The sequence below is a fragment of the Schizophyllum commune genome (assembly GCF_000143185.2).
Source record: "Schizophyllum commune H4-8 unplaced genomic scaffold SCHCOscaffold_1, whole genome shotgun sequence".
NCBI classification, from domain to species: Eukaryota; Fungi; Basidiomycota; class Agaricomycetes; order Agaricales; family Schizophyllaceae; genus Schizophyllum; species Schizophyllum commune.
This window is the reverse complement of record NW_026089538.1, coordinates 4,289,833-4,311,095: the sequence shown is the minus strand read 5'-3', so window position 1 is coordinate 4,311,095 and position 21,263 is coordinate 4,289,833. Positions and strand designations below refer to the sequence as shown.

Here is a 21,263-nt window from a genome sequence, read left to right as displayed (position 1 = left end):
CCTCCGTAATCAGAGGGAATGCTCAGAGAGCGTGCTCTCGATGATCTCCTGCGTCCGGCGCTTGCGATTCTGAGACACGACAGCCACATAGCGCGTCCATGTGCCGCTGCCACTGCGAGTATGCCCGGTCCTCCTGCTCAACCTTCAGATAAGGCCTTCCTGACAGAGGCCCGAACGCAATACCCTAATAATGGACGCAAAGCGCGCTTGACACGAATATCCGCACATGCTTTGTACGGGCAAAGAGCTCATTGATATTCGTTGCAATCTACCGATACAAGCTGGACACAAGCTCGACGTTGCTTCGCGCATGGGCTCTCGATGTGGGTGCTTAATTCGCTTCAATTATCGGCATGCGGAGGTGGGGTCAGACGCAGGGTAGGGCGGGCGGTGCTGAAGTTCGACCGAGCATGCAGAGTAGTCTCGTGCAAGCAACCCTCCCGGTCTTAGACTTCGTCGCTATGGTAGCCCAATAGGCCTGTCTAAGACAACTGACGCTGTCCCAGTCTTTCGAAGTCGTCGGCTACTTACACCTCAGCGCCCTCAAAGCCCGCAGTGCCCGCACCTTCGCCGAACGTCGCCGCCCCAAATTGATCACTACGCATCACAACGCCCCCTCCCACGGTTCGAATCCTCCGGTCCTCTGATCCACCAGCCTTCTTCTATACTTGGAACAAGTACACTTGCTCAAGCGTCGAGATTCGACGCTGCGCAAGATGGCGCCAGCGTGCGCCCGCGAGACCGTCCCGGGTCTCATCTCCCAGCGAAGCGCGACGTCTTGGAGCGTCCCGCATCGCCGCCCTCGTGCTCCCCGACCCCGCTCGCGTGGTTCCATTTCGCCCACACTACCCGCGGCTAACAATAGCGCGCTGGTCTTCGCCGCTCCAACGTGGGGGGGCTTTCATAAAAGGCGGCTTGCTTTCGGCCTACAAACCCAACCACCGGTTCCCCCCTCGAGACGACCTTCGCTAGAAGCCACCCGCTCCTCCCTTGCCACCGACGACCATGTTCGCGTACTACTCACTGATCGCCACCGTCTCGCTCGCGCTCGCCGCCGCGGCGTCGCCTGTCGTCAGCGTACCCAAGGAGGGCCGCGCTATCCCGATGCGCAAGCGCGCCGGCCTCACGAAGGACAACGGCGTCTTCGACTTCGACCGCGCCGTCGCGCTCACCGTCGCCGCGCAGAACAAGCACCGCCAGAACCTGCTCAACCTGCAGAACAACGGTGGCACGCTCCGCCAGGTGCGATGACGCGCTTACCGTGATGCGATCGCGTTGGGGGCTAAACATGATATGCAGGGTGCCGTGATCAAGGACCTCGCGTCGATTCCGGACGACATCAAGGCCAAGCTCCAGCTCTCCAAGCGCCAGGCCGAGTCCCTTGAGGACGAGAACCAGGACACGGAGTGGGCTGGCGACATCACCATCGGCAGCGATGACCAGAAGTTCTTGATTGACTTCGACAGTGCGTCATTCATTCCCCCTATCTTCCCCGCACGCGTTAACGTATTTCCCAGCCGGCTCCTCCGATCTCTGGGTCCCGAGCAAGAGCTGCAGCTCGTCCGTCTGCTCCCAGAAGAACTCGTACGACGCGTCCTCGTCCGACTCCTCCAAGAAGGCCTCGGGCAAGTTCCAGATCCAGTACGGCGACGGCTCCACCGTCTCTGGCCCCGTCTACCAGGATACTGTCACCGTCGCCGGCGTCACCGCGAAGAACCAGTACTTCTCCCCGGTGACCACCCTCTCCGACTCGTTTTCGAACGACCCCATCGACGGCATCCTCGGCCTCGCTTACCCCGCGATCAGCAACCTCAAGCAGGACCCGTGGTTCGTGAACGCGAACTCGCAGGGCGCGGTCGACAAGAACTCCTTCGGCTTCTACCTCGCCAAGACGGGCTCCGAGCTCTACCTCGGCGGCTCGAACGACAAGCTCTACTCGGGCGACGTCGAGTACCACGACGTCGACAAGTCGGAGGGCTTCTGGCTCATCACCGGCGCCTCGATCTCCGTCGATGGCAAGTCTGCCGCGGACAACTTCGACACCATCATCGACTCGGGCACCACGCGTGAGTGTACATTAGGTTCTCTGGATCGCGCAGCATTTGACGGTGTCTCTAGTCGCGTACGGTCCCCCGGACACCATCGACGAGATCTTCTCCAAGATTGATGGCGCGAAGGCGTATGACCAGCAGCAGGGTCTCTACTCCTTCCCTTGCGACTCCGCGCCGGACGTCTCCTTCAGCTGGGGTGGCAAGGACTGGAAGATCTCTGCCGACAAGTGAGCATTCCGCATCATTCGCGTTGACGACGCTGTACTGACATGCTTGCTCAGCTTCAACGCCGGCCAGGCTGAGGAGGGCTCCTCCGACTGCATTGCCTCGCTCGCTGGCCAGGATCTCGGCCTCGGTGACAACACCTGGCTCCTCGGTGACGCCTTCATGAAGAACGTATACACCGTTTTCGACTTCGACCAGGACGCCGTTGGCTTCGCCGAACTTGCGTAAGCGCTTGGTGGATGGTTAGATGTACAACTCGAAGGGAACTCAATGACTCACGACTTTGAACACTGAACCGACGCGCATACCACTACATCGCGCCGACGCCCCTTCCCTCAATGTACCTTCACTATTAAGTTATCGAGTACTTACAACAGTGTACGGTATTTATGTGCTGTTTGTTGCATTGCCTCTGCTGTTAAATACCACGCATGCATTTTGGATCTAGCTTCGGTTTGCGACCTCGAGTCTCCTGGACCATGCAGTGCCACTGGTCAGTGTTTGTCCTCCCTTTTGCAACCTGTCTCAGGGGAACCCTCTACGCCGTCCTCTGTTAGACTGAGTCTTCACCGAACCTGCTGCTTGCGTGCCCGTGCGTTTGCAGTAGGTCCAGCGCGCGTGGCATGCCATGTGTTCGCCGGAGCGGCGTACCGCAACGGGATCTAATCACTGTCAGCTTGCTCCAGACCATTACCACGACGGCGGCGCGCGTCTGCTCACCATGACTGTCCGCCCCCCTTCCCTCAGCGTCACAGATCTGAAGAAGATCAAGAACACGGTCATCGGAAACCCCTCTGCAAAGGTTGAGCTCGCACAAGACGAGGACTTCATCCGGACGTGCGTTACTTCCCCGCATTCATGCTATACGAGCGATTCTGACGACGCAGGCGGCTAGCCTAGTGCAGTGTTTAAACCACCCTCCACCATCTTCAGACCCACAGAGCTCGCAGGATGATATACGTATCGAGGTCGCGCACATCATCGCTTCCCTCTCGTATGGTGCGTCACCCCCCTCCCAACTGAGGGCCCTCGAGTCCTCACGATGCTTGTAGGCTCAGACCGAGCTTTGGCTACTCTGTTACACGCGAACGCCTTGGGTTCCCTTCTCCTCGCCATCTCCAACTTTCGTCCGAACGAACCCTCAAGACTCCGCGCCGCCTTCGCACGCGCACTACGTGCGCTCGGCGTCGCTATCGCTGATATTGTCGGTCCCGCGCTGTGGGGACTTCGCCCAGACGACGACTCGGAGATCAAAGACCGTGCGAAGGATGCACTTAGCATGCTCTTCCAGGTGCGCCCAGCTTCTCTCCGATCACGCGTATCTCGTACTCATACCCGCTCAGGAAACCACCCTCGACATATACGCCCCCCTGCTCGCTCATCCGGCGACCGCGACGAGCGTCGCGTACTTGATCGGCATGTCGGTGCGCAGCGAGGCGCATAGGAAGGCGGTTGTGGACTGGCTACCGCCGGCGGAGCGCGCGCAGGCAAACAAGAGTCGGCGGGGGTGGGAGAAGAGCACGGTGGCTACGGCAGCGTCAGCGGGAGTTGCAAGTATCAAGGCGGCAGGTGGATGGGTGGTCCAGATGGTCGCGGGACTGCTGAAGGGGACACGAGATTGCAAGGTGCGCATCAGGCAACAATGGCAGGATACCTGCTGATGTTGAGCCACAGTTGCAAGAGGCGGCGCTCCTATGCTTAGCTGCGCTGGCGAGGGACAACGCGCCTGTAGCTGCTGCGCTTTCGAGAGGGGATAGGGAATGTCAGTCGTGTCCATGTGTGGTCGACATTCTCTCATCCCTCCTTCAGCGACGTTATCCACGGTCTTTCACCTCACAAGATCCAAGTTCAGCGATGTCGAGATTGCAGCGTCGCTATGGTGTGCACCGCACTTAATCCGCCAACGGAGTCTAATCTCTCATCAGCGCATCCTTCATCATCCGTGCAAGTCGAGCCTCAACCCATGCCCATGCCCATGGGCCCGCGACACATTACGGACACATACCTGCGTCCACTGCCAACGATCATGCCATTCGCACGGTTTTCAACGTCGTCGAGCGCTTGATGGCGCTCTCGCCGACAGACTCTGCACCCATCATAACGAAGGCGTGCTACGTCCTCTGTGAGTTGCGTCAGCACTGTCCCTACTTCCCTGTTGACCACTCCTCGCAGACTACCTTGTCACGGACGACAACGACCTATGCCGCATGGCTCACGAGCGAGGGCTTCTCACCCAAGCCTTCAACCTCTTCGAAGCCACGCAAGCATTGTCCACCGCCCCACCGGGGTGCCCGCCCTCCGAACTCGAGGCCGAAGTCGAATCTGAGAGCACCGCCGCTCTCCGAGAATCTTCCCTGATCGCCCTCGCTACCCTTGCCCTCGCCTCACCTGACATCCGCACCGCGCTTGCGGACGACCTGCGCGTGCTCGTGCGCCTGAACGAAAGCCTCGCGTCGCAGCACGTCGGGACACGGTACGGTGCGTGTCAGGTTGTACGCGCGCTTAGCCGGAGCGTAGCCGCGACGCGGACGAGTTTGGTTGATAATGGGACGGGGATGCGGGTCTTCGGGTTGTTAAGGAGGGGAGAGGATCGGCGGGTGCGGGGCGCGGCGTTGAAGGCGGTGTGTAATTTGTTAGTGAACTTCTCGCCGTTGCAAAAGGTTGGTGGAGCCCTCCGATCTGAGGCCACAGGATGGGGATGCGGTATGCTGACGATGCGCCAAAGGTGTTCTTGGAGAATGGCCTTCTTGACCGCTTGATGGAGTTCGTCAAGAGTGCGGATCCGCCGTTGCAGCTCGGCGCTCTTTGGGCGCTCAAGAACTTGCTTCACAAGGCGAAGTTGGAAGACATACGGACAACGATACGGACCTTTGGATGGGATCGGTTGACTGAGTGCGTTGCTGGGCTCTTGCTTTATCATCCTTACTCATAGCTGTCAGACTTCTGACGGACGAGGACGCGGCAGTCCAAGAGCAGGCCGTCCACATCCTCAAGAACATCACCGAAAGCACTGCCGGCGTCGACCTTGTCCTTCACAAGATTGGCGAACGCGAGCTGCTCACCGCGCTCTGTCAGGCCCTTGGCTCAACATCCGACGATGTCGTCCTGCAGGCGGCGGGCGTCGTCTCCAACCTCGCTAATGGAACCCCTTCGCAGCAAGACGCTCTCTTCTCCCACCCGCAGCTTCTCGGGCTTCTGCGCGCTTGCCTTGGTGAGCGCAGTGCAGCGCTTGGGCACCACCACCCGCACGGGCACGGACACGGCGAACGCAGCGCGGCGGTGCGTATGCCGGCCTTGAGCGCGGTGCTAGCGCTCGCGCAGGCCAGTCACGACAGACGACGCGCGATGATTGAGGCGGGACTTCTGAATACGCTGCAAAGAATATGTGAGCGGACGGGTGGGACGTCGGGGCGGTGGGAGCATGTACCAAGAGATGAGCTGGAACTTGCGAGGAAGGCGCTGGACTGGCTCGAGCACGGGGATTTCTATGAGTGAAGGAAGGTCCATATCCCGGATGACTATGTATGTGTGTATCACCGCACGTATATATTGCGTCTGTATGACACTTAGCTCATGTGCGGACTGGCAGGATGACCAGTTTTCAACCGACGTCCGAGACGAACCACATTGTGGTTGCGTGACAATCACAATGGGAAACAGAGCCAAACTACGTCACCTGATGTCACGCATGGACCATCGCGTGGGCCCTCGATGCTCTTGTTGTTCTCTCCTTGTTCTTTCCCTCCATCTCGCTCCGAACGACGTCTCACCAGCGCTCAGAAACATCCTGTCCGAAGAAGCTCAGAAAACATGTCACAACCTATATCTGCTCTTGACGCCACAGCTCCAGAGTGCGAGACCCCAGAGCGAGTTCAACCATCCCCGAAGCGGTTCAAGAAGGCTCCAAGTATCAGGGAGACTTCGCACGAGGAAAATGTAGAGCAGACCAAGACAGTGTCTGCCCTTTGCGATATGCCACTTGACATAATTATGGAAGTATGTGTCGAGCCGACCAGGCCGTTCGTATAACTGACGCTTTTTGCGCCAGATATTGAGCCACGCCACTCCGGAAGCACTCTTGGTACTTTCTCGCTCGACGAAGTTCCTCCGCTCTACCTTGATGAGTCGCTCCGCCATCTCAGTATGGCGTGGCTCCCTGGATAGCGTTGGCGATCTTCCGCCAAAGCCCGACAGTATGACGGAGCCTCAATACGTCGACCTTATCTGGGGAACGGGCTGCAGCGTGCGTGAAAGTCAACGAAGCTGTGAAATGCGCTCACAACTTTCTTAAAGTTCTGCCGGAACACGGAAACAGTCATCAGCTCTTTTGCCACTCGCCGTCGTTACTGCGAGAAGTGTCTGGAAGAAGAGCAAGTCCTCTTTGATACAACAGGACATGGGATGTCCGCTGAACTGGCCTCAGATGCATCACAGAGCGCAATATACCATGCCATCTCGAGGAATGGGTCGGACTACGGACGTTATGCGACATGATTCCGTCAGTCCGGTTCCGTAAGTTACAATCCGCTTTCGACATGTCATCGAAGACTGAATCAGCGAAGGTGCTGAGTATGGATACAATAAACGCCATTTTGATCGAGTGATTAGCGAGCAGTACGAGTCAGAGGTCATCACGATGTGGGGGCACAATGACTCGTCTCGTCTCGTGGAGTTGCCGAAGTGGATTTCAGATAAAAAGTTGACATATGCCGCCGTCGACGAGGTACAAAATCAGCCTCGATTTCAGCATCTTTCCAGCTGATCTATGTCGCACAGCACGCATGGCTGCTCGAGTCTTGGTACAAAAGATACGATCTAGAACGAAAGTACGACGCTCGGCAGCAATCGTACGTGGTCAAATTCTCCATGTCGAAACTGTGAAAGACTTATACAGAATAGCATCGCACAGAGGTTGATCGACATGGGCTGGGGATACGAACTATCTCGCTTACCAGCGAAGTCCTTAAAGCAGCATCAATCCATGCAAACTTCAGTACCCCTCATGGATGATGGTAAATCTCGCCTATCTCAATTTGGATGCGACCGAGTGCTGACATGCGTGACCCAAGAATGGGAGCATATCAAGGAAGGCCTCGTCCAGTTCATGGTCGGAAGTCGCGAGCGTCGTCTCGTTAGAGACAAAGAAATGGCCCACATACAGCGTCGAAAACTGCTTCTCCAGGTATACCCCCGCTTCCTCCTGCCAAAAGCCGTTCAATGCCCTCATGCCGCCGGTCGACGATATCTGCTTGACGGACGAATTTCGAACGGTGTCGCAGAGCGTTCCAGATGACCGAGATCTCTCTGCCGATGCGCTCATGAAAGCTCTTGAGACCATTCCCGAGCCCTTCTTTGACCAGTGGCGCGCCAAGGCTGAGGACGAGCTCGTCGCCCTCGTGCAAGACCGCCTCCAGAAGGACCCCAGCTTCAAAACCTTTCTCGGTCTGGGCACCATCACCCGCGACACCCTCAAGCTCGCGACGATCCAGCTCACAAACCTCGTTGGGAACACGTTCGGTCACGGCTATAGCTATCCGACGATCTTCCACTGGTTTGAGTTCGCGTTCTTTCATACCGAACGCCTTCAACGTCGATGGGACGACCGCTGCTTGTACATCAGCAGCGAATACGGCGGTGGGGCGTCCATTGTCAAGCGCATGGTCGAACTGGCGCGCAAGGATCCCGCATCGACGACAGCCGATGAAATGGACGACCTCGACCCCTGGTACTACTTTGCTGGCGAAGACCAGAACGGAGAGAGAAAGGTTTACGCGTGGCGTTGTGTGGTACGATTTGCGATCGGCGTCCGCATCTCCTCTGCTAACTTTTTCACTCAGCTCAGCGCTGTACAGAAGCCTCGCGAGCCTCGCTCGGAATTGCTGGCGATTCTCGATGCTGAAGACACTGCGCGCGCTCGTGAGCTTTTTGCGAGTCTTCCGTACGAAAGTCGATTCTCTGGCCGCGACTCTCTATGTCTGCACTGCGGTTCAAGGCACTCGGAATCAACTGACCTTAAAGCTCACATGCGCAAAAAGTGAGTTCCCTTCAATGTACCGTTCCGCGAGATTGGTCTGACGCAAACTCCTAGGCACGGCATAGAGTGCATGACAAGGAAGGACTTCCGGCTTGGACTCAGCGTAAACGATGCCCCTCATATGACTGTCAGCATCCCTTGCTTGAGTGAATAGGCTTATTTCTTCGTTCCTCTTCTCGTCAAGCTTAAGGTAGTTAACTGTTAACCATGCCACATCGTATGGCTATCTCGGTTGTATACATCCTGATGTACTGCTCTCCTAATTGACTGAATTTATCACGAATGACATGCGTCAAGAGCGTAATGGATTGTTTGCCAACTCTCAACTTGGAGCAAGCCGACACTGACGGTGCCGGCCTTCGGCGCCATGTGGCACTTACGAATCAAGACAAAGTAAGCCAAACAGCGGCTTGCTTCCACCGCTGATGAGCACTCTACACTTAAATTCTACTTATCGTGATGGCTTTAAGGCGCATCTTTTGCCTCGATGCTGCTATCCGACGATGAGCCCGACCATGATCCTCACAAATTGCTTGCCGTACTCGCCCCAATCATCTTGCACTCGCTCTGGTTGGTTTAGCACTGAGCGCAGGTCGTTTCACATGCGGAAATCCAGGAGGCGCTGTGAGTCTTCTGGCACTCAGAAATATCGTAAGAATCCGTGCATTACTAGCGATTGAAGAAGTCCGGCGTAGCGTCTTCGCATAACCTGACTTTCAGGGCAAAATTGGCTTTTCTGGCGTTGAAGGCTCCACGAAATGGACGCGCCCACAGTCGTCCGGCCCGATGGATCCCTATCTTGTGCGTGCACTGCAGCAGTTAACTATCTGCTGTGTGACCACGCTGCGCCGCTTGAATCTGATACACAGGTCAGTGCCACGAACAGCAGCCCCGATCTTCGATGGCCACGATTTCGTTCGTAGTCTTCGGAAGGCACGCGCTGGCCGCCTTTTCGGTGTCAGGCATCAGCACGATGGAAGTGCCGGTTAAGCAAGTGAGAACCCTTCGCTGTACACTCACACAGCTTCTCATTCACATTACCCTTCGATTCAGCGCGAGCATCAGGAATGGAATGGAAGCCTCGCATGTTCTGCTATCGTCAAGGCGACTGACACCCATCGACGCGTCACCCTCAACAGCAATGACTCGACAAGCGCTGGCCCGCACAGCTCATCGCTCATTGTATACGGGTCCTGATCAATCACTCAACTGTTCGCCTTGTCAAGCTTGTCATCGGCTGCGCGTCGAGACACTATAGGGCCCACAGGGTAAATCGTCGGCGCTCTGCGACGCGTGTTGGCCACGTATTTTAGCTCTTGCATGCTCAACGCTAACTCTATTGTCTCCCCACTGAGCTAATTGTGAGTCACGGTCTGCCACATATTCGTCTCTTTCTCACGTCTGCATTGTTCCTCCAGATGGCAAGACCAAGATGTGCTTCTCAAGTCACGGTTATTCAACAGCACGCTCGGACCCGCTGCATGGCCTACACGGCATCGGCGGACCGACGCCACTGGCTTGACCCTCCAAGCACTTATATAGCAAGCGGCGATCTGAGTTTTCGCCAGTCAGTCAATTCTCCCTCTTCCTCTCATCGGAGCCACCTCTCTCAAGAAATACATCTCTGCCTGTCATGAGCGCCTCGCAACCCCCCGATCCCAGCGCCACTCCACCAAAGCGCGATCCCGCGAGGGCTCACGACGTCGAGGTCGAACCCTCGCCCACGTCGACGGCACCCGCCACAGCTATTCCATCGTCTACGACGCGGACTGCGGAATGGCGCGGCTTCACCTTCGCCTGGGATAAACCCGCAGGCGCTGAGTGGCCGAGCGCTCTTGACGTGCGTGCTACTCGTCGCGTGTTCAAGGAGCTGTACGAGCGCGCGCCCCTCGCGCTCACGGCCTACCTGGCATCCATGCTAATAATGGCTGCGGCTCGGGGCGCTGCGCTTTTCCTCGTCGCCATGCTTGTGCTCGGAGAGAACGTTGGTGGCGCTGGCGGCGAACAGATGCGAGAGTTCGTGGCGCTAGCGCTCGCTCTGGTTGTTGGCGTGCACACCGTCGCACGTATCTTATTGTGAGTGGCGAGCGGCCTTGGATGTTGAGATCGGCGGCTGAAGAAGGATTATCTAGTAAGCGCAGGCTTTCGATGGACCTCGGCGACACCCTCCAGGCGGCGTTGACGCCCCGGTTGGTAAAGGGTGCGTGTTCAACTTGCGCCTGTTACCTTTTCTCTGACTTGTCGATGTACAGCATGCTTAGGTGAAGGTTTGGACCCCGAAGAGTGTGAGCCTGAACCATTGCCTCGCTACATGTAAGACTAACTCGAGGCGTTTAGTGTCGGAGCAGTCCCAGTGCGTGAGAGAGATGCTTCGCTTCGGTGAGTCCGCTCCCGTCATGGAGCGGCTCGATGAACTCGTCGTGCGCGCACGCGACGCACTTGCCCTCGTCATTGTCTTTTCAGTCTTGGCCTACGTTGTCGCGAGCGTAGATGAAGCGGAGCGCACAGTGCTGCTCATCGTCGTCTCCATCTATGCTTTGGTGCGGATCATCACTCCTTTCGATAAGTTCGGAGGCGCAGGTACGATATTCCTGCCGTCGTATAACTCGAACTATGCTCTGATCATCCTGGTATCCAGGCTTTACGTTCTGGCCTAGCCGTCCTAGCTATCTACGCCTGCGCGCTCTGCACAACATCGCTTTCAACTACTCTCACCGCCAAGTCGCGGATAGGCATGGGGCTGCGGATGCTCTAGTCGAGGGTATGTCAGCTGCTACTCTGTGTTCATCCAGGCATGGCTTACAAAGAACAGAGTACGCTGATATCTGCAATGGCCTGGGGCGAATTCCGGGGCAGATCACCCGCATGGCCAACAAGGGCGTTCGGCGCTCATTCTTCTGGGACGTTCTTTGTGCCTTCTCCGTCAAGCAACCCATGGTAACGACTCACACTCATCCTCCGATGCCGCGTCGCTCATCGTCTTGTCCAGGTCCTTGCTTCCCTTGCAGTCTACGTCGCGGCCCCGCGCCGGTCGATTGGAATCCTAGCCTTCGTCCAGTATCTGGTCTACACGCTCAATAAGGTGCTGAAGCATGGCCTGAAGTCTGAGAGTGTGACGAGCATCATGAAAGAGATTCGCGAACTATACGACCTCCTGGACTGGGTCGAGACTGACAAACGCAGGCCAGCATGCGCGACTGTGACGCTTGATTCGCTTGAACCGCAAGGCATGCGCATCGAACTTCGGTGAGACATCCAAATCACGCGGTCCTATCAGCAACTGAACGACTTGCAGGGACGTGAGTGTCGATGATAGGAATGAATACCAAGATGTGGACGGACTGTCTGTGGATATAAAGCCCGGTCAGGTGGTGCTACTCACTGGTACACACGGGAGCGGCAAGTCGACGCTCCTTGACGCCATCCTCGGGCTCGAGCCGATCTACAACGGCGACATCTCCATCAATGGCCGTCCCCTCCTCGAACACAACCTTGTCGAGCTTCGTCGCCACACGGCATACTTCACCGCGAACAACGCTCTCCTCCCGCTCTCCCTCCGCGACAACGTGCTTCTGGGAATCGACGCCAGCCCCGACCTTCGGGACGAGATCGCTTCGAGGGCAATCGCGCTCGCCGGCCTTGACCTGCCACTTGACGCTGTTATGGAAGACGTTGACAGGTTGGACTCGAGCATGGATGCCCCCATCGGACAGGGTGCGCGCGACATGTGCGCGATGCACGCGGTTGAATGCGACGCTAGGGTCTCTTCGGGTGATAGTCAGCGCGTTGGTATCGCGCGCGGGTTCGCTAGGCTGCTTGCAGCAAGTGCTCGGCTCGTTCTCGTCGACGAAAGCGCTACAGATGGCCCTGAGGTGGATTCCCTTGTTGAACATGTTCTCGAGAATCGCGACGGGGAGACTGTGATCATCGCTACCGAGTATCCGGCGCCATTGAGTGTGCACGCGGACCTCATCGTGTAAGTGTAAGCTCCTCATATATGACTGACGTGCGGCTTACACGCTCTAGCTGCATGGACAAGGGCCGGATTGTGCAGCAAGGAAAGCACGAGGACCTCATTTCCGACAAGGAGGGCATGTACGCGAAGCTTTGCGATGATCAGTAAGCTAGAGGCCAGGCGGCAAGTCTGATCAAATGGTCTAAGCAATGTTCAGAATCATTATGTGCATGAAGAGTTACGTAGTTTGCTAAATGTCGACTTTTGCATAATATATGCCTATATGTCCACTCATGCGCTCTGCCGAAAACGAACTCTCGTGCCACGCACGTGACTTCCGGGTCCGACCGCGTTTGTGGCGTCTCGGCAATTGAATGAAATCAACTTGGCCACAACCACCATCCCGCAACAGCAAGAACTTATCCATGACTCAGAAGCGCTTGTACCGTCCAACGAATATGCCTCAAGCGCGCTGCCGGTCATAATAAGGTTCCTTCCGAGTTCACGGTGTCTCATAGGACATTGATATCCTTGTCCAGCCGCGGAACGATCCGTCTGATCCAGTATATCGCGACGCCGAGGATGTGCACGACACATTATCCAGCTAAAACCGAGCTCATTCTCCCCCGTTCTGTTGCGCGCCCAGGGAGCTACACAGATTACTCCATTACTAGGCATACTTTCAACTGGACTGAAAGTTGACGTTCTCCTCCCTGGTACTCGCCACCTCCTCGCGCTCCCCTCTTCATATATTACACTATGGCTGGAGGAGCTCCTCGTGATCTTCTTCGCTTTCTTCTACATAAGCTTCAAGGATGGAGCGATCGTCGGCATTTACTCGAGCGACGAGACCACTTGCTGTCTCCACAGGATAGGGTTGATATGTAAGAGTTACTCAGCCTGAGGTAGCGCGTAAACGAGGTAAGGAACCTGAGGCCGTGGAATTCCGCAACGTCTTTGGGAACGACTCCACAGGCCTAACGATCAGAAAGGGATTTCTACAGTCTGCTGTGTCACGGTTGCCAGTCGTTGGCCTTCAATGGGAGCGAGGCACCACAGTGCCTTCTGCTGAAGCGCACGCTAAGCTCGAAGATCGAAGCTTTGGGTCGAGAACAAGAGGCCCCGTACACGTAGGAGATCCGATTGAAAGGGGGAGGCGAGGAGGTTCGAGGTTCGGCAAATCCCTGGCGCGTCACGACCCCGTGATCAATGACGCATCGCGTCACTCAAATTGGTTCCCGTCGCGTCCAGGCTCATACTCGCTTACTTCCTACCATCACTCACGCCCATAGTTTCCTCCATGCGCAGCTCTACACGTTTAGCAGAGAAGCGCCAGCATACACGCGCAGCCGAATCCGAAGACCGCGACTACGATCCCGATACGGACGAGGAGACTCGCGCGTCGCATCCAGCGAAAAGACGCAAGGGCAACTGCGGGAAATCAGCTAATCCAAAGACCGCAAAACAAACACGAAGGCGCGGCAAAAGTCTAGCCGATCTCCCCAGCATGCCCCTCGATATACTATACGAGGTGCGTACGCGCGTCCTTCGAGGGGAGCTCGCGCTGACGCGATCTTGTCACGTAGATCTTCGGCTACCTTCACCCTCTGGACCTGCTTCACGTCTCCCGAGCGACTAAGGCGCTACGTGCAATACTTCTCAGCCGCTCCGCTACATCTGTCTGGAAGCGTAGCTTCTCATCTGTCGAGGACGCGCCCTCCATCCCCGATGATATCAGCATCCCTCACTTGTCTAGCCTGATGTTTGAAAGCGCCTGCCAGGTGAGCACAATATCTTCATCGTCCTGACTAATGCTGACGCGTCAACCTACAGTTCTGCCTGTCGCGTACGACCAACGTCGATTGGGAATGCCGTGCCCGAGTATGCAAAAAATGCGTCGATAAGTAGTACGTACCCGGCCATCTTAGCTCGTCGTATTCTGACTGGGAACTTCTACCTCAATAGCTACCTGACAGAGCGGGAGAAGTTCGAGTTCATGTGCAACAGCAAGTTAATCTACGGAAGTATTCGCAGCGTACTTCCCGACCCTATCACGTTCGGCGACGGTAAGTAGATTCATGTTTGCAGGAGCCCGTTAATGACGTGCGCAGGTGGATCCCGGACGAAGACGATCCGGTTCGCGCGGTCGACGTTTGACCGGTATGTTGCAGAGTATACGCACCTCGTCAAGACCAATGCGGATGCTACTGCAATCGAAGCCTGGCGCAAGAATAAGAAGGAATATCTTGATATGATTACAGAGGTGCGGTGTCTCGGGAGACGTGAAGGTCCGCTCTTGCTAACATAGCTCGTAGCACGCGGCAGAGTGTAGGGTCTGGCAGTTGACCCAAGAGCAATCTCGAGAGGATGAGCTTGACCAGCTTCGGCTACAACGCCGTGAAGTGTACGTCTATCGTATGCTTGAAAGTAGCCCGCATACACTGACGAACTCTTCAGAATCGCCGAGCATCTATCAAATGAAGGCTGGGCCGACGAGCTAGCGCTGCAGGGTGTTACCATCCTCGAAGATCACGTAGAAGGCCGCAAAGCGCAGCGTCTCACTGAACGCGGTACGAGTACGCTCTTCCGTGACCCACCTGACTGACACTCACCTCAGGCTGGCTCAAGATCAAGGACCAGATGATCGCGTTCATGGAGCATTGGAAGCACGCGCGCATTCAAGCCTACCGCGCCTTCACTCGCGCGCGCTACATGTTCATGCTGGGCTTCTACGAGGACCTCGTGCGCTCCACGACCGTCATCTGGCGCAATCCCGACCCCAGCCTCGACCTCTACCCCGGCACGCACGACATCCTCCCGCCCGCCGGCGACGTCCTGCGCGACCCGGGCATCCGCAATCTCATCCAGACCTTCGACTTCAGCCTTGGCATCGACTACAGCCTCAACCTCATGGCCGCGCGGGCGCCCAGCGTGCTCGACCAGGTCCCGAACTCGTCTGTTCGTCTGTGGCGCCGTCGCGTCGAAGAGGACCTCCTCGCCCTCATGCGCGCCGCGCGGCCGGACATCGAAGCCACGAAGACCGCCCACCTCTACCGCGCGACCACGCACTTCGTCGTCGGCGCGCACCCGGACGTGGGCTTCGTGGGCTACCCGCGCGTACTCACCGACGCGCGGGTGACTGACTACGCGAAGTTCATCCCCGATGAGGACACGCTGGACGCGTACAAGTTGGAGCAGATGGGGCTCAACACGATCAGGCGCCAGCCGTGGTCGACGGAGCGCGTGTTCTTCTCGGTGGCGATGTACGACAGGGCGAGGGAGATCGTGCGGATGGTGGGGGATGATCCGGATTCGAGGACCGCGGCGGAGCTGGACTTGAAGGACCCGTGGTTCAGGCTTCGGGATACGGACGAGGTCTGGCAGTGGCGAACGGTGGTGAGTGGTGTGCCTTGCTTGGTTGTCATACAGGCGCGCTGATGAGCTCGATAGCTATACTCTTCCCGGATGCTTGGTCAGTTCACCCTTCTCGGCGAGGAGGAAGCGCGGCGCGCCCGGGACTGTTACGAGTGGCGTCCTACGTTCGACGACGAGGACGCGGAGTGCACGCACTGCACCCTGGACCCCGACCCGCCGCTATTCTTCGCCAGTGCCCTGCTATATGAGCATCTCGAGCAAGCGTAAGCCTCTTTCCTAGGCTCATCTACTCCGTGCTGATTCTTTTGCCAGTCATGGCATTACTCGCGTCAAACCATCAGATTTCGCGTTGAGGCCTCAAAGTGCTTTACAGCCTCCGGGCAAGACCGTGCTTGCGACGCAGTGAGGCCTCCTTCGCGGCGAGTTCTACGGTATTCGTAGGGAGTCACTCATTCAAATCATGTATTTTCGTATGATCCTTCGTGCTATACTAGCGTGGCTTACAATTATCGAGACGTCGCCATGAGCTAGAGGACCTATGGTGGCCCTCACTGTCATGAAAGACGTGAATGTTTAACCTCCAAATGTGCTCTATCGGCAAGTGTCTCCGATTACTCGATTCCGTTGTGCGTGGGCTAGGTTGCACCGAGGAACTCAAACTAAATCGAAGCGTGTAGTGCGTCGCGATTCGAACCGCCACCGGCTTCATTGAGAATACTAAGCATACATTTGCGACATGGACAAGACAACCCGTTCGTCATCTCTTGGCTACGCGGGACCCGCAGACGCACTGCGCCTAGCCTGACGAGCATCTCTTTCCGCAGCCTGTTGTTGCGTCCTAGCAGCCAATGCCTCCTTCTCTCGGCTCGCCTGTCTGTTCACTTCTTCGAGTTTAGCCGCGAGCTCCGCCTTCTGCTTCCTCCTCTCATCGTTCTGCTTCAAGATCAGCATCCTCTCCTTCTCCAGTTTCTCGTACATGTCCTTATCCTCGCTGCCCAATTTGGCCTTGATATCCTTGTAGTACTGGGACTGGCGCTGATGAGCCATGGTCCACTCGAAGCGAGACCGCTTAGCGGGATCACGCCAGTCCGCGACGAATTGGGCCCTCCGCTTGTTGAACTTCTCGACGACTCGGGGGATGTGCGTGGTTCGGAGCAGGGTGAGAAACGAGGCGAAGTCGATGGCATCCGAACTGTTGCTCAAATCCCATTCCGGGCAGTTGGTATCAACGATATGGTGCCGTACCGTGATGGCCTATGGTAGCAGCATAAGTCACTAAACACTAGACATGAAGAGAGAGCGATACTCGCCGGATCCTTGTTTGCGTCGTCTGGGTTTCTTGGGTCGGGGGGCGACACTTTTTCCGCCCAGCCGCATAGCAGCCTCCCCTTGCCACCGACAGTCGCGAGTGCAAAAACAGGCACATCATACATATCGAGGGCTGCGTAGTAGTGCGACGCCGATGTCAGGTAGATACGCGCCTGGTTCGCACCCTGTAGAGGGTGAACGCGCCCTCGCTTATACTCGCGATAAAGGACCGGCAAGCAGACGGCTAGGAATCGTCAGCACAGACCCATGATGATCTCTCACTCCGTCGACTCACACTTCCAGTTCCGTGTAAGCGGCGGCATCGACCTAGGTTGATTCGGCGCCGGCGATCCCGTTCGCGGGGTCGCAGGGAAGCGAGCGGGAGGCTTGTCGCCGGTCAGCGTCTTCGCCTTCGTCACAGGCGAGGCGTCGTGTAGTGGTACAGAAGTAGCCACTGCAGGTGAAGGCCTTTCCGTTGTGGTATCTGCCAGACCCGTGAGATGATCGCTTAGCAAGTACGATGAAGTCGACTGACCGGTAGGTGTCGCTTGCCTCGCGCGAGCGATGCGGTGGATGTGTTGCACGATTTGGCGCGCGGAGGCGGGAAGCGCTGCTTCAGGTGCGGACACAACGTCAATCTCGGACTCCTCGCGAGTCTGTTGCGTCTCCTCCGCCATGCCTACGATCCCGAATGCCAGAAGGTCGTCCTTCAGTGCACTGTCGGTGTCCTCGAACACATGCTCCACCTCCGCAAAGACGAGCCCGTCGCAGATGGCATAGTCGAAATCGCAAGTCGCGCGAGCGAAGAGCGCGTGCTCCGATGCTGCATCGTGCTCATAGCGATGACTACTGTCCGCGCGCCAACGCGATTCGCGATCGATGTTGTTGAAGACGGTGGTTTTATAATTGTCCAGGACATCGGACGCGCCGCCGATGAGCTCGCCAAGCGCGATCCTGTCCTTGGAATTCAGGATAGCCTCGGATATGCTGGCTGAGTTCTCTGGCATCCTGAACCCCAACTTAATGAAACCGTTCCGACTCTTGTACACGTCCGCGAAGGCCTGGTAATGATTGATTTCTCGGAGGTCTGTTGTTGGGCTCATCACAGCATCGAGGAGGATGTTCCGACAAAGTGGCGTGCGGCGCTCCATTCTCAGTTCGACTTCAGCCAGATATAACGGACAGAAAAGAAATCGACATACCGAGTGTGTAAACGGTAACCACTTTCAGCAATAGGTGCCGTCGGCTTGCTGCTGCAATATTCCATGATGACGCTGTCCCATTCGTGCCGAGCTTCCATCTCGATTGAATCCTCGGGAAGGTTTTCCACCTTCACCGACGCATGGAGCGTATTGCGAAGCCCTCCCGTGAGGACCGACCGCGCAGAAGCTCGATTGCCGTCGGCTTCCGGAGAGTCCAGCGGTAGCAACGGTGGCATGCCGCAGTACTTGCGAAGAACCTTCGCAAGGGCCAACTCGTGATGATACTGATACCAGAGCTCAGCCTGCTCCACCTATGGGTCACATGAGCTTTCCGCTAGAGGGAGTCCGACGGAAGACTCACATCAAGTTTCCGAAATACCCCACTTTCCCTTACATCATAAACTAGGCACTGCGTCTCGAAATTGTAGTCCATAGGAGTTTCAATGCGGTCAGTGATGTTGTCGCATGGAAGAGGCTATTGAGAATCTTAGTATGGGCCCAAGATGCGATGATAGAGACGCACGTTGGCCTTGCACGTCCTCGGCAAGATGAGTGTCTTCATGACGTGCGCTAACACCGGGGTAGTGTAATCAAAGTTCGAATACATAGGCGGATACGAGTCGAACATGACGCAACGATCAGTGAACAACTCTGTTGGTCTATCACACTTCTCAACGCTGGCGTCCTTCGCAACGCTTCGGACAGGATATCAGAACACGATGTCTGGATGGTACGCAATGGACGCACCTGGAAGCGCTACGAGCATCGTGCTTATCGACGAATCTGTCATCCTTGCTTTAGCCCAGGCAAACGTCAGTGGATGGGGGCCACCTACGTCGTAATAGGCGCTACCCTGATAAAGCCCTTGAGTTCAGTCTTCATACAAGAAAGGGACACGTACGTAAGCTGCATTCTGCACACTTCTGCGTGTCTCTTGCGCAACTTGTCATCAGCCCAGAAGCCGTCAACCTGGTCCTCGTGGATAGAGCTAGTTTTAGGTCAGTGAGAGTCGGGTCGAGCCAAGATCAGTAACTCACGGCATGGATGGCGAGCAACCACTGATTGTGGATGGTCAGCGTTGAGTGAAGTGACCCCAGTACACACGTACCTGGCGGCCCGACTGAGAACAGCGAATCAGCAAATCGACGCGTGCAGATAGCAGCATAGTCTTACCTTGGTTTGGGCGGAAGGGACCTCCCACGAGGTTGGCTGACGTGCAGAGATGAGATGTAGCATATCGATTATAAGTGAGACAGCCTACGCAGGTGAAGGCGACTGTTGGTAGGAGTCCATGTTAAGAGCGGAGCGACGATGCCTGTCCTCAGCCCTGCGATTGATCAGCCATTATATATCAAAAGGAGACAATGAAAGTGCCTTACGCGCAGTCTTCCAGCCAGCGATGCACGCGCTGATCGTAATCTAAGCCATAGGACGCGGCGTGTTCAGCCTTCCAAGTGTTATCGATACGCCAGCACTCATTGTTCTCCGAAGTCGGAGATTCTCGAACATTGACTGCGTTGTCGCTTGCGGCCCTTACGCACATATCGATCTTCTGCCGCAGCCCCAGCAGGAAGAGCATCAATTGCCACGTCGAGCGAAGCTCAGATGCGTCAAATATGCCGTGCGTTAGGGAAGAGCTATCGGTCGTCGAGGGCGCATGAGCGACATGAGCATGGATCTGTACGATGGTCCTATTAGTCGACGTGAGTTGTAGGAATTCGAAAAACGTACACAAGGGTGCGACGGGTGACCCTCAAGCCATCCAATGATGAGCTGCGCGCGGGGTGTCGAAGGGGATACCACGAACCCGATAAGAGGGTGTTCCAGTCCGAAGGCGCGGCGCTGCATGAGTGCGCTGGACATGACGCTATAGATCTCGTCTTCAGCCGCGACGCAGACGAGACATAAAGGCACAGAAGTCGGAAAGTGGTTCGCGCTCAGCAGGTGTGCGTGGAGATTGGGCAGACGAGCGTCGGCGATGGTTACAAGAGAACAATGAGACTCTCCATCATGCAAGATTACACGGCCGAAACAATGGGGTTCAGACCCGCATCGATAATCGTCCTCGAGTAAGGCCGGCGCTTCTATATCGCGACCGGCGTTGGAAGCCCTACTCCCGGTGATGGATGCAGACCGACGCTGAGTATGCTTTGTGTCCGACGCCAGCGAAATAGGATAAGTCAACATGGACGTGGCCCTGCCATAATGGGGCAACAACCAGCTGACGGCCGACAGATGTGCCTGGCACGGATAAATCGCTCGCGCGTACGAAGGTTCGAAGCTGCACGGTCGGTAAGCACAACTAAAAAGAGCGGCGAGAGAGTCAGAAGCTCACCATGTCTGTGATCCTCTCATGACTTGCTGAAGCACATCCGTTACGAAAGGGCCGACTACTCGCGCACGCGAGTCGCGACCAAGGTGCGGGAGGCATCGCTCCGATTCTTCAAGCTTCTGTAACCGATTCAATACCTCTACTGCCGAAAGAATACACGAAGCGATAGTATCCTCTGAGTGCTGAGTGCGATAGCGGTCAGCGACGAGTAGCGCCTCCGCCCGACTACGTACGTTCTGCAAGACCCTCGTCTCAACTTGCGTGGGATCATCCCTGAGTTCTTCAAGAATATTTTTCACATCATGAGAGTAGAGATCCCAGTCGCTGAGGGAATCTATTATGTGTGCCTCGACGGGCGTTGCGAGTGGTTGTCGGAAAGACATCGTGGTGGTCGAGGTCCAAGTCCGAATTCGGATTTGAGGCGAAGTCGCACGCGATGATCATACGTAAATCAAGAACTTATCGCATACTCGAATACAGTTCGGGACAATAAAAATTTGCCCCCAATGTGGGCGAACGAAAGCAGACTATGGTCAGCTATGAAGGGGATAGCCAGGTGTACGCAGTTTGAGTATAGACAAGGAAAGGTATGTGTGGCGTGTGACGGTCACGTGGCGCTCGCCTGGCTTGAATGAACTAGCTGGTACATACAAAAACCCCGATTCTGCCATTTAAAGCGGTATCCGGGGTTGGAGAGGAAGTCTTCCCCACGTTGTCTCGCCATACCATAAAACTGGTGCAATCCCACCCTTGAAAACGTCGCATACGTCATACAAAAACG

At 56.3% G+C, this 21,263-nt stretch overlaps 9 protein-coding genes across 9 annotated transcripts; 8 read left to right on the top strand and 1 right to left on the bottom strand.

Moving 5' to 3' along the window:
* The first annotated feature begins 135 nt into the window (after positions 1–135).
* SCHCODRAFT_02044718 (uncharacterized protein) lies at positions 136–1,076 on the top strand. The gene is made up of 2 exons (XM_050341602.1): positions 136–323; positions 507–1,076. The coding sequence occupies exons 1-2, from the start codon at positions 227–229 to the stop codon at positions 857–859; spliced, it is 450 nt and encodes a 149-aa protein (XP_050203229.1). The 5' UTR covers positions 136–226; the 3' UTR covers positions 860–1,076.
* SCHCODRAFT_02483927 (acid protease) lies at positions 1,006–2,504 on the top strand (the record flags this gene model as incomplete). The annotated part of the gene is made up of 5 exons (XM_003034705.2): positions 1,006–1,242; positions 1,300–1,465; positions 1,518–2,066; positions 2,119–2,278; positions 2,333–2,504. 5 exons carry the CDS (start codon positions 1,006–1,008, stop codon positions 2,502–2,504), a joined length of 1,284 nt encoding a protein of 427 aa, XP_003034751.1.
* Positions 2,505–2,928: 424 nt separating this feature from the next.
* On the top strand, positions 2,929–4,589 carry SCHCODRAFT_02044636 (uncharacterized protein). The gene is made up of 7 exons (XM_050341601.1): positions 2,929–3,113; positions 3,172–3,275; positions 3,329–3,567; positions 3,620–3,901; positions 3,951–4,155; positions 4,202–4,398; positions 4,449–4,589. Exons 1-6 carry the CDS (start codon positions 2,998–3,000, stop codon positions 4,339–4,341), a joined length of 1,086 nt encoding a protein of 361 aa, XP_050203228.1. The 5' UTR covers positions 2,929–2,997; the 3' UTR covers positions 4,342–4,398; positions 4,449–4,589.
* Positions 4,590–4,831: 242 nt separating this feature from the next.
* SCHCODRAFT_01186470 (ARM repeat-containing protein) lies at positions 4,832–5,891 on the top strand (the record flags this gene model as incomplete). Its single annotated transcript, XM_003034706.2, has 3 exons — positions 4,832–4,936; positions 5,002–5,168; positions 5,216–5,891. 3 exons carry the CDS (start codon positions 4,832–4,834, stop codon positions 5,769–5,771), a joined length of 828 nt encoding a protein of 275 aa, XP_003034752.1. The 3' UTR covers positions 5,772–5,891.
* A 357-nt stretch (positions 5,892–6,248) lies between these two features.
* On the top strand, positions 6,249–6,567 carry SCHCODRAFT_02662278 (uncharacterized protein; the record flags this gene model as incomplete). Its single annotated transcript, XM_050346505.1, has 2 exons — positions 6,249–6,272; positions 6,325–6,567. The coding sequence occupies 2 exons, from the start codon at positions 6,249–6,251 to the stop codon at positions 6,565–6,567; spliced, it is 267 nt and encodes an 88-aa protein (XP_050203227.1).
* Positions 6,568–7,217: 650 nt separating this feature from the next.
* Positions 7,218–8,464, top strand: SCHCODRAFT_02523143 (uncharacterized protein; the record flags this gene model as incomplete). The annotated part of the gene is made up of 4 exons (XM_050343497.1): positions 7,218–7,288; positions 7,346–8,062; positions 8,114–8,310; positions 8,365–8,464. The coding sequence occupies exons 1-4, from the start codon at positions 7,283–7,285 to the stop codon at positions 8,462–8,464; spliced, it is 1,020 nt and encodes a 339-aa protein (XP_050203226.1). The 5' UTR covers positions 7,218–7,282.
* Positions 8,465–9,943: 1,479 nt separating this feature from the next.
* Positions 9,944–12,433, top strand: SCHCODRAFT_02482745 (P-loop containing nucleoside triphosphate hydrolase protein; the record flags this gene model as incomplete). The annotated part of the gene is made up of 9 exons (XM_050342819.1): positions 9,944–10,386; positions 10,443–10,510; positions 10,563–10,595; positions 10,648–10,890; positions 10,949–11,071; positions 11,123–11,247; positions 11,300–11,556; positions 11,606–12,286; positions 12,337–12,433. The coding sequence occupies 9 exons, from the start codon at positions 9,944–9,946 to the stop codon at positions 12,431–12,433; spliced, it is 2,070 nt and encodes a 689-aa protein (XP_050203225.1).
* A 1,100-nt stretch (positions 12,434–13,533) lies between these two features.
* Positions 13,534–16,161, top strand: SCHCODRAFT_02608854 (uncharacterized protein). The gene is made up of 10 exons (XM_003034708.3): positions 13,534–13,796; positions 13,852–14,046; positions 14,099–14,172; positions 14,231–14,331; positions 14,377–14,528; positions 14,581–14,669; positions 14,723–14,835; positions 14,883–15,661; positions 15,716–15,903; positions 15,953–16,161. The coding sequence occupies exons 1-10, from the start codon at positions 13,566–13,568 to the stop codon at positions 16,044–16,046; spliced, it is 2,016 nt and encodes a 671-aa protein (XP_003034754.1). The 5' UTR covers positions 13,534–13,565; the 3' UTR covers positions 16,047–16,161.
* Positions 16,162–16,309: 148 nt separating this feature from the next.
* SCHCODRAFT_02675049 (uncharacterized protein) lies at positions 16,310–20,884 on the bottom strand. Its single transcript, XM_050346701.1, has 18 exons — positions 20,716–20,884; positions 20,486–20,664; positions 19,882–20,431; positions 19,530–19,828; positions 19,412–19,477; positions 19,324–19,359; positions 19,259–19,270; positions 19,188–19,208; positions 19,052–19,138; positions 18,986–19,003; positions 18,898–18,933; positions 18,674–18,845; positions 18,512–18,625; positions 18,151–18,461; positions 17,484–18,100; positions 17,244–17,432; positions 16,951–17,192; positions 16,310–16,894 (listed from the first exon to the last, which is right to left on the bottom strand). Exons 1-18 carry the CDS (start codon positions 20,863–20,865, stop codon positions 16,409–16,411), a joined length of 3,585 nt encoding a protein of 1,194 aa, XP_050203224.1. The 5' UTR covers positions 20,866–20,884; the 3' UTR covers positions 16,310–16,408.
* Positions 20,885–21,263: the final 379 nt, after the last annotated feature.

Excerpts from the sequence above, each read along its gene's own strand:
- SCHCODRAFT_02044636 (XM_050341601.1), top strand. The coding sequence starts at position 2,998 with ATGACTGTCCGCCCCCCTTCCCTCAGCGTCACAGATCTGAAGAAGATC. Across the intron at positions 3,568-3,619 it reads CACTTAGCATGCTCTTCCAG|GAAACCACCCTCGACATATA; the intron begins GTGCGCCCAGCT and ends ATACCCGCTCAG. Across the intron at positions 3,902-3,950 it reads AGGGGACACGAGATTGCAAG|TTGCAAGAGGCGGCGCTCCT; the intron begins GTGCGCATCAGG and ends GTTGAGCCACAG.
- SCHCODRAFT_02608854 (XM_003034708.3), top strand. The coding sequence starts at position 13,566 with ATGCGCAGCTCTACACGTTTAGCAGAGAAGCGCCAGCATACACGCGCA. Across the intron at positions 14,047-14,098 it reads TGTTTGAAAGCGCCTGCCAG|TTCTGCCTGTCGCGTACGAC; the intron begins GTGAGCACAATA and ends GTCAACCTACAG. Across the intron at positions 14,836-14,882 it reads GCAGCGTCTCACTGAACGCG|GCTGGCTCAAGATCAAGGAC; the intron begins GTACGAGTACGC and ends CACTCACCTCAG.
- SCHCODRAFT_02675049 (XM_050346701.1), bottom strand. The coding sequence starts at position 20,865 with ATGTCTTTCCGACAACCACTCGCAACGCCCGTCGAGGCACACATAATA. Across the intron at positions 19,360-19,411 it reads CAACAGTCGCCTTCACCTGC|CCAACCTCGTGGGAGGTCCC; the intron begins GTAGGCTGTCTC and ends TCTGCACGTCAG. Across the intron at positions 18,101-18,150 it reads GGTTACCGTTTACACACTCG|AATGGAGCGCCGCACGCCAC; the intron begins GTATGTCGATTT and ends AGTCGAACTGAG.
- SCHCODRAFT_02044718 (XM_050341602.1), top strand. The coding sequence starts at position 227 with ATGCTTTGTACGGGCAAAGAGCTCATTGATATTCGTTGCAATCTACCG. Across the intron at positions 324-506 it reads TTCGCGCATGGGCTCTCGAT|TCTTTCGAAGTCGTCGGCTA; the intron begins GTGGGTGCTTAA and ends ACGCTGTCCCAG.